Source organism: Capsicum annuum, chromosome 1 (genome assembly GCF_002878395.1).
Source record: "Capsicum annuum cultivar UCD-10X-F1 chromosome 1, UCD10Xv1.1, whole genome shotgun sequence".
NCBI classification, from domain to species: Eukaryota; Viridiplantae; Streptophyta; class Magnoliopsida; order Solanales; family Solanaceae; genus Capsicum; species Capsicum annuum.
Window position 1 is genome coordinate 65,211,518 of NC_061111.1, and position 9,887 is coordinate 65,221,404.

At 36.0% G+C, this 9,887-nt stretch overlaps 1 protein-coding gene across 4 annotated transcripts; it reads right to left on the reverse strand.

Moving 5' to 3' along the window:
• Nucleotides 1-293: 293 nt before the first annotated feature.
• On the reverse strand, nt 294-9,390 carry LOC107875520 (ethylene-responsive transcription factor CRF3). Of its 4 annotated transcripts, XM_047398796.1 has the most exons (6): nt 9,231-9,389; nt 3,314-3,486; nt 3,114-3,212; nt 2,825-3,028; nt 1,403-1,867; nt 294-1,166 (listed from the first exon to the last, which is right to left on the reverse strand). In XM_047398796.1, the coding sequence occupies exons 5-6, from the start codon at nt 1,863-1,865 to the stop codon at nt 616-618; spliced, it is 1,014 nt and encodes a 337-aa protein (XP_047254752.1). In that variant the 5' UTR covers nt 1,866-1,867; nt 2,825-3,028; nt 3,114-3,212; nt 3,314-3,486; nt 9,231-9,389; the 3' UTR covers nt 294-615. The 4 variants fall into 4 exon arrangements, with proteins under 4 accessions (XP_047254752.1, XP_047254804.1, XP_047254779.1 ...); XM_047398848.1 differs by lacking the exon at nt 3,114-3,212; XM_047398823.1 differs by lacking the exon at nt 3,114-3,212 and having other exon boundaries at nt 2,825-3,051.
• Nucleotides 9,391-9,887: the final 497 nt, after the last annotated feature.

Genomic DNA, 9,887 nt, shown 5'->3' on the forward strand with positions numbered 1-9,887 from the left:
TTTTATTTTAAAAACCTTAGTTCATGCGCTTACATTACATAAACCAAGCAGCATCCTGAAGGATCATACAACCACCTTGGGTGATCCAGACGTGTGTCAGGACAGACGAAACATCGCAAATGTCATATACAGTAGAACATAGAGTCTACTCGTTACACCTTTTCATGCAAGACTATTATCGATATATATATAACTAAGGTAATCAGTTGCTATCTCCCTTGACATGGAAATGTTGTCCAAATGCCTTAATGAACTGCAAAAAAGCAAGCTTCCAAAATGAAGTATACGCCCAGTAAACTAAAGGAAACTGTGGTTTCCTCCATATCAAAAACATGCAGTAAGCATTACCAAAGCACTGTACATCCCAACTATTTGGGAACACTACCAAGTCCAACACTACAGATAATGTACAGCAACATAGTAAAGCACTTTTTACTCCCTGGCATCATCTGTGGGTAAAGATGGTGGCCTAAAGATATTGATCTCCCCCTCCAGAAGCGCATGCAGCTTTCGTTTAATGTGTTCAAATGAACCTAGTATTCTTCACATGGTGCATATATGTAAATGTGAAAAACTACCAAAGTTCAATAAATATTAACTTTTGAACGCATAATGTCAAAGATGTAGTGGATCCGCCTTCTGTCTTTTTAGTGGAGGCACGATGAAGTTGATCTTGATGGGGTTGAATTTCTTTGGAGGTGGCTTGAGAATGTTTGTCATAGCATTAGCACCTCTTATTTCAATGGCTGCCTTATCATAAGCCAAAGCAGCTTCTAAAGCAGTGTCAAAAGTTCCCAACCAAAGTCGAGTTTTCTTTCTTGTATCTCGAATCTCTGCTGCCCACTTGCCCCATTTTCTCCGTCTAACTCCTCTGTACTTATTCACATTTTCTTGCATCAGATTTAAATCCTTCTCTTCTTTAGACATCTTTTTTGAAATGACCTTGGTCTTTCCATTCTCACAGATAATTTTCTTTACAGACGTCCTTTTTTGTCCCTCGGACTTTTCTTCAACCTTCTCTTCCTCGTCACTAGATGAGTCCGTTGTGTCATGGTCCGGCACGTCAATACGTACAAGACGTGGCAAGATACTGGAAATTTGACCCACTTGATTGCTGGTTTTTTTGACAACTCCTTTTTCCTGAAGCCCTTCCTTGGAGGCCAATGCTTCATGAAAAGAGAAGAAAAGAAGAATTAAAAAGCCTATCAGACCATACATGCATAAACTTCATTTATGATTAGAAATTCTTTCTTAAGTTTCGTGTAAAATATTGTTTAATGAAACTTTTATCAATATGAAGTGATCGTACCCCATCTCTGCAGAAATTTTTAGAAGGAAATTCAAATAAAAAAGAAATAATAAACAAACAAAAACAGAACTGGTAACTCTTAAGTTTTAGTACCTCTTATTTCAATGGCTGCCTTGTCATAAGCCAAAGCAGCTTCTTCAGCAGTGTCAAAAGTGCCCAACCAAAGCCGAGTTTTGTTTCTCGTGTCTCGGATCTCTGCTGCCCATTTGCCCCATCTTCGTTGTCTAACTCCCTTGTGCTTCTTCACATTTTCTTGGAGCAGCTTTATATCTTTCTTCTCTTTGGACATCTTCTTTGAAATGACCCTGGTCTTTCCATTCTCAATGATGATTTCCTTTATACACGTCTTTTCATGTCTCTTGGACTTCTCTCCTTGAGGTCTTTCCTTCTCGTCACTAGACGAGTCCGTGGCATCACTGTCCGGCATGTAAATACGTACAACACGCGGCAAGACAACAGAACTTTCACCCACTTGGTTGGTGGATTTTTCGACCTTGTCAATTTCTGATGGTTTTGTGACTGCCTCATTTTCTTTAAGCTTGTCCTTGGAGGCCATTGCTTCATGAAAGACAACAAAAAACAGCACAAAAAGTCCATCAGACGGAACATGCATACACTTCATTTATGATCAGAAATTTTTTAATTTGCATTTAGAACTGTTTAATGAACTTTTATCAATATGAGGTGATTGCATCCTGTCTATCTCAAAAAAAAATATGAGGTGATTGTATCCTGTCTGTACTGATGTTTTTACAAGGAAATTCAAATAAAAAGGAAATAAACAAACATAAACCAAACTGCTGACTCCAAAATCCCTTATCATAAGGACAAGAGGAAATGAAAAAAATAATACTCTCCTTTAGCACTTTTCAAATTTTGAGAGTCAAACGAGTTTTGACCGAGATTTTTTCTTGCGCCTTTCAAATATTCTGAAATAGTCAATTATTGTGACTTATATTACTTTCTTTACATAGTTTCCAAATATGTAAACTTTATTTCCAAAAACTTAAAAACTCCATGTCCAAATTTATGATCACAATTGAAAAAAATCGATCTCAAAGTTCGAGCTGTGCCACATAAATGGGAACATGCTTCCCTGATAAACATGCTTTGTTATCAGGGGCTGATTGTACCTTTATGAATGGTACTGAATTTGGTATCCCTTATCACAAATGAAGACTTGGTGCAGCAGAATTTACACCCACTCTCCTAAAATCCTAGATTCACTTTTGTTATGTCATTTCTCTAGAGTTTCAAATAGAAGATTTCCATACATTAAAGATGTCCTAAATCCATCAATGAATTTCATATAGTCAAAGATAAATGCTCATAAAACTCAAAAACAAGCAGACCCAAAGCAGTAGAATGTACACATATAAGTTCTAAAATGTGCTTGTTTATGCATGTAGAAGCACACAGAAACTCGCCTGTCACACACACATTACTTCAAAAATGTAGCAGGAGGCCAAGAAAGAAAAAAAAGAAAAAAGAAAAAGAAGATGACAATCAGCATACCTTGAAAAGAAACTCAAAAGCTCTCAGACAAACCAGTAACACTCTGCTTTTCTGAATCTTCTCTTTGTGGCTTCATAGATATAAAGTATCCAAGTATATAGAGGGTTTGGGGAGCTCACCGGGAACGTAAGACAGGATTTTTGTACACTATCAAGTCAACTAAAAGATATTTGCAGGTAAACATCCATAATTATGTTTAGTAACCTGAAGAAACAAAGGTGTGTAACCTGTAACATGTTAAAATACACTGAAGTAAAAAAAAAAAAAAATGACACATTCTTGTATGTACTTAAACTTGTTCGAATTTGCATGATCTACAAGTGGCGGCCACAATGACGAAAATGGTTCTTGAAAATATTGTGAGTTGGGACTCGTCAGTTATTGTTTTCTGAATGAAAAGAGTCATTTATCGCACATTTAGTTTACATGAATAGATACAAAAGAAGAAAAGAATAAATAAAGCAAAAATAAGAAGGGAAAAGGGCTTGCCTTCAATAGTTAACCTCTCTTCTTTTTCTTCTTTTTTTTTAATTTTTCTTTTATTACTTTTACTCTTCCCTTCGTACTGTGATGAAAACTCCTTATGAAGGGAGAAAGAAATGATTTGTGAAATACACTGCCATCTTTTGGGGCTACTCTTGTGATTTACGGTCCAATTTTCTCTGTACAAAAGAACTATATTAGAGAAAAGGACAAAGCAGAGAATACACATTGTTTTATGAACAATTCTTGACACATAAAACAAAACAGTATATAAATAACCTAATATTGATCATACTAATGTAATGTTACATGTTGTGAATTTCAGTAGTTTTTTTCGTCACCACCTGCCCAACTCTTATTTTCACTCTGGAAAAATATATAACTGAGAGATTTTTATAATTAACGAAATTCAAATCATAGGACTTAAATACAATGCACAAATAATCCTGCAATGACATGTTCTTTCATCTTGCCTTTAAGTTTTTGCATTTTGATAGTCGTTTATTTAATTCACACTTTAGCAACACAGTAGTCATAACTATATAGAAAACGTAAGCAATTAAAATACAAATAATTAAAGCTTACTACTTGAATTTGTTTCATAACAACTTCCCGTTTTCACGTCATTCTTAACATATGTATGAACCAATAAAAAAGGAATCGACATCAATAATTTACTAAATAGCAGTCGCAACTTAGATTCAGTTACCAAATTTTATTGAACCTATGCTTAACAATCTTAACATCATCTTCCTATAAGACAATTGTGGTGTAAATACGATGGGCCTAATTTAAAAAATACGAAGCATAGGCCACCCAAATCGACTGAGGGGAGTCGCATTGGTCCCATCCCAAGTACTTACCTTACAAGGTCATGATCACATTAGTTTACCCTAATTTTTTTGATAGTTTAACATGACGTAACCCCTCTAACAAGAAAAAGTATAAATATGCTTCTTTTCTGCCATTTGGATTAACGAACTTTTGGGGGAGATGAGGCTTTAAGCCAAAAATAAAAGAATCAAGCATTAATATATTTAGCACCTAAAACTTACATGTCGTAACCAAATACTAGCAAACTTATGGTTAATTATCCCATTGTTATCATCCTACAAGGCAATTGTAGGGTCAATTAAACCTCTAATTTAGAGGTGCGTGAAGCATATGCAACTCCAACTTTAACTAAAAAAGTTCTAACTTCACTCCCAATTCTAGATTATAGGCATTCTCTCTCGTCTATCTCAATATGACCATTGATAGATTATTGGGAAATGGTTCCCCAAGAGCAAAGTATATTTTCTGCTATAATTAAAAATTCTTTCCTCTCTGTTCTTTAGTATCTTAGTTCATTGATTTCTTCTCTTAATTAGTACCATTTGCATGTCCTGATTTTTTAGGAGGATGTAAGAGTGACCTCCGCGGTGGACAAAATGAGGGAGGCGAGACTGAAATGGCTCATGCATCTGAAGAGGAGATGCACAAATGCCCCCATGAGAAAGTGAGAGAGGTTGATTATGGTGGGCATGAGGAGAGGAAATGGTAACACAAAGACGGATTGGGTAAGAAGTGACTAAACAAAACATGAGACACCTTCAGCTTACCAAGGACGTAACCCTATATAGGAGAATATGAAGTCCGAAGATCAGAAAAAATTGACAAATTGGAAGATGGAGAAAAAGTTGACAAATTGGAAGATGGAGAAAAAGCTGACAAATTAGAAGAAACAAGACCTCCCTTCAGACGGTACAATGACTCCAATCAACCGGGTTCTTGTTGATGTTCCTACTTATACAATCTCTCTTTTTCAGGAAGCATTATCCGTTTGAAGCGCATAGATAAATTGAGAAGAGACTTTCACCGGGAAGGCAACAAACAAGCTCATATGCCTTCACTAGTTTGATGTTTACTGTTTCCACGAAAACAAATTGGAAAAAGATGTAGGAATCATATGCTAAACAATTATGGGCTTGCAGATGGAAGAGATGTGGATTTCTTGAGGCTGAAGGGAACAGTTGAGGTATCCTTATAATGTAGGATAGTAGAATTGGGCTAGCAAACAAATGGATATTATAGGAGTAAAACAAATGGATATCATAAAAAAATAACTCTGATTCCTATAGATTTGACTCTGTATAACATTCTTTAAGCTGGTATCTTACAGCAGTGTATGCTCCTAACAGTAAATACAAGAAAAATGATTACTGGGAGGAAATTGCAGCAGCTAGAGTAGTATGTGGAGGTCCTTGGGTTACAAGTGAAGACTTTAACAATAAAAGACGTATGGTGGAGAGAAGGGGTTGCAATAGAACCACAACTAGAATGACTGGTTTTCCTAGGTGGATTGAAGAGATGGAACTACATGACCACCACTTAAATGGAGGCAGATTCACTTGGGTCAGAGGACTGAATATGTATAGTGTATCCAGATTAGATAGATTTCTATATTCCATGTCATAGGATGAATCTTTAAAAAGAAGAATGCAGAAGATCCTTCCGAGGGTCATATCTGATCATAGCCCAATAATTCTGGTATTGGCAATTGGGAGCGGAAGAGTTAACTTTGAGAATTGATGGCATAAAGAAGATGGCTTTACTGATCTGATACACAAGCGACAGAGTGAATTTGATTATAAACTTAGCATCAAACTTAGGTCACTAAAAACAAACTTAAGTTACGAACAAAGGAAAATTTGGAGAGTGAGCCAACAAGAAAAGCAGCCGCTCAATGAACCGGCAAATCTGGATTTAGTTCAAGATGTCAGGGCATTGATTGAGGAGGACTTGATGATTAAGGCCACCGTTTAGTGGAATTAGAGGAGCTAGCGGGGAAAAAAAAAAAGAGGAATTCAGCTGGAGGCAAAAATCAAGAATACTTTGGTTACAACAAGGAGACAGAAATACAAAATTTTTCCAAAGAATGGCAACTGCTAACAAAAGATATAACACCATTGACATGTTAGTGGTTAGAGGAGAAGAAATAGGGGAACCTGAAGAAATTAAGATTGCCATGGTTGAATTTTATGAGAAGTCATACTCAGAATCTGAAGAATGAAAAGCCAATCTTCATTATAAGGTGGTCATGGTTGAATTTTATGAGAAGTCATACTCAGAATCTGAAAAATGAGAAGCCAAGTTTTGAATATAAGGTGGCCATGGTTGCATTTAGTGAGAGGTTATACTCAGAATCTGAAGAATGAGAAGCCAATTTTTTAATATAGCAACTGTCCAAAGATATCAAAGAATAACAAGACTGGATTCAAAGATCCTTTATATAAACCATAGTTTTACAAGTCGTCATTCCATGTGCAGTGGACAAGGCACCAGGTCCTGATGGCAAAGCTTTACCATGGGCTTTTATAAAAGCTGTTGGGAGATTTTGAAAGGAGACATTATGCAAACAATTTCCACCGGGAATGAGATTTTTGCGAAGTCTTTCAATGCTACTTCCAAAGATCTAAAGATTTCAGACCTATAAAATTAATAGGGGGGAATCTACAAGCTCACTTCCAAGCTACTCATAGAAAGACTAAAGACTGTAATGGAGAAACTAGTGGATGTGAATCAAATGGCCTTTCTGCGGAATAGACAGACAGTGGATGCAGCTTTACTTGCTAATAAGTTGTTGACTCCAGGGGGAAGTAGGGAAGTCCAGAAATTCTGTGCAAACTTGATATTGAAAAGCTCTATGACCATGTCAATTGGGCCTTCCTTATTAACATACTAAGGAACATGGACTTTTGATAAGTGAATCAACTGAATTGTGTATCCCGTGTGAAGTTCTATGTCCTAATAAATGGAAGTCCCAATGGTTACTTTCAATCCAATAGGGGTTTGCGACAAAGAGCTCCTTTGTCACTTTCTTTTTCTACTAGCCATGAAGGGGCGAAATTACATGATCAAAAAAGCCAACTTTAATGGATGGATTGAGGGGTTTGGGTCTCAAACTCGGAGATCAAACTTCTGCTTCATGCGAGGGACTATTTGGTTTGATTTTTTATAACCGTGGTTCCGGGGCAACTTACGCACACCTCAACTAATTCCACATGATACCTGTCACCTCCAACCGCAACAGGAACTAGGTAACTCTGTAACAAATGGGAAGAAGGCTAGGATTTGAATCCGAGACAGCATGGTTGAGAAGTCACACCCTTAGGTGCAACTCTTTGGTGTTTATGTGAAGCTTAAGTTAAATGAATCAGACATTTAAGGGTTATTTGACCATTTGGAAGCCACTTCAGGCCTTCATGTTTAACTAGAATAAGAGTTTCTTATATCCCGTAAATTAGCTGAATGACTTACAGTCTCCAAAAGATGGATCTAGAGGCTATGTAACGAGGACAGTATCCTTTGGAAGAAGCACATAGCACAGAAACATGGTTTGATGAACCAATCGACAACAAAAGAAGTGAAGACTACATATGGATGTAGTGTATGGAGAACCATTAGAAAGATGTGGAATGAATGAAGTGATAATCTGAGCATAAAGGTGATGATGGGGCAAAAACTTCCTTGGATTATGCAAGTAGTAAACCAGTGGTAGAGAGCCGAAGCCAGGCTTATTTCTATCAAGCGGTTTCTAATATAAAGAAGTAAACATGTGAAAAGGCCAACAAAACAAACTACTACCAGCAAAAGCACACAACTCAAATACATTGTTATGATTGTACTCTGCGAATATTTCAATTTTCGGAACGTTTTCTACAGCAAACTCACTAGAAATGATAAAATAAAATGCAAAATTAGTTAGAAACTGGCTGAGCAACCATAAAATAATAAACTGCAAACACATGAAAATAGCCTCTCTACGTCATCTTCATATGAGGTAGTGGTATGGACTGCGTACACCTTACCCTCCCCAGACCACACTTCGTGGGAATACACAGGGTATGTTGTTGTTGTTGTTGTTGTAAGTTCTTTCCATTAAGTTCAATTGAGAAATATATCATTTCCATTAACTTCCATAGTAAAATGAAATCTATACCATATGTGAAAGTAAGCTCCACCCTTTTTTGATTGAAAATTTAATGCGGAAAAGGGTCGAACATGCCATTATATTATCAAATTAATTTATATACCCCTCCCTCATCATATTTCTGGTCCAAATTCGGTTCAAATATCCCCCACCCCACCCCCCAACCCACACTCTCCCATTATATTTTGACACAAACTTGAGTTTAATCTTTTTCATTTTACAACTTGCATGCACCTCAACTAATAATTCTATGAGATACCAGCCACCTCCCACCAACAACACGTACTAACTCTGTCCACCAAGGCTAAAACAAATAGAATGAAATCACTTACTCCCTTCGTCCCAAATTGAAATGGCACATTGATTAAGAAAAATAATTAATAACATGCCGAGTTTATCATAATACCCCTATTAAATGTTGTTTACATTTTAATTTGAAGAAAAACTAATTAATGCAAAGGATAAAACATGAAAAAAAAAAAAAATTGTCTCTTGTTGTTTAATGAAAAAAGACAAGTAAAATGGAAAATCAAATTAAGAAATTTGGGACAGATAATTTGGGACGGAGGGAGTAGGTTTTTTTTTTTCCTTTACTGGAATTTGAACTTAATTTTGACGCATAGATAGGTCAAGCTCAACATCAAATGACCCATCTCCAATCTAAATTCCCAATTCCTAGTAAGTCCCGACATTTTTTTTGGTTGAAAAAAATTACTTTCTTCCATTAAAGTGTATAATTTTAAATGAGCAGGTTAAAACTCCATACTTAAACAAACAGAGTAGCAAAAAATCTCAATTTACTAAGAATTTCTTCAAATAATACTTTCCGCGACAGAATTTTGAAGTTCCGGACTATACAAAAATTGCTATGCTATTGCAGCATTTTTAGTTTACAAAATTCATGTCAAATTCAGTGAAGAAAAGAAAAATAGGAGAGAAAGTACTGTTTACCTTTAGTGCCGTGAAAAGCTACCGGCGGAGAACAGCTGCGGTCGCGGTGCGGTTAGGGGCTTCGGGCGGTGGAACCTAAGAGCCAAACAAGAGGCACATTTTTTTGAACTTTTATATTACGCCAAAAAACAATGAGTTTTAGAATTGCAAAATGACCTTTTTGGATCCTCAATTCAGTTTGTAGGTTATACACTTTTACTTATATATTTGTCATCTCGATCTTTGAATCTATTAAAAAAATAATATTTTAAATATTTTTTTTGTAAGTTTAATACACTCTCGCCATGTTAGCTATCACATCAGCTTCCACATTATTTTTATTTTTAAATATAAAAAATATTAAAATAAATAAATAAATCCCTCCCCCTCCCCTTCCTCTCTCTTCCCCATTTTTTTGATTTGCGTTTCTTCTTCTTTTTTTTACTTATGGTTCTTCCTCCTCTTCTCCCTCTTCTTTTCCATCATCTCTTCTTATTTTTCCCACTCTTTGAAAGATTTGAAAAGAAACGCTCAAAGCACTAAGAGGCCAAAAAAAAAGCACTATTTTTTTTCTTTTGTTGCACAATTTCTGGCGGTTCTTGAAACTTTTCGTTCACTTGTTTATCTGTGTTTGAGCTTTGGTTGTTGTTGAAGATGATGATCTCAAGATTACTCAAT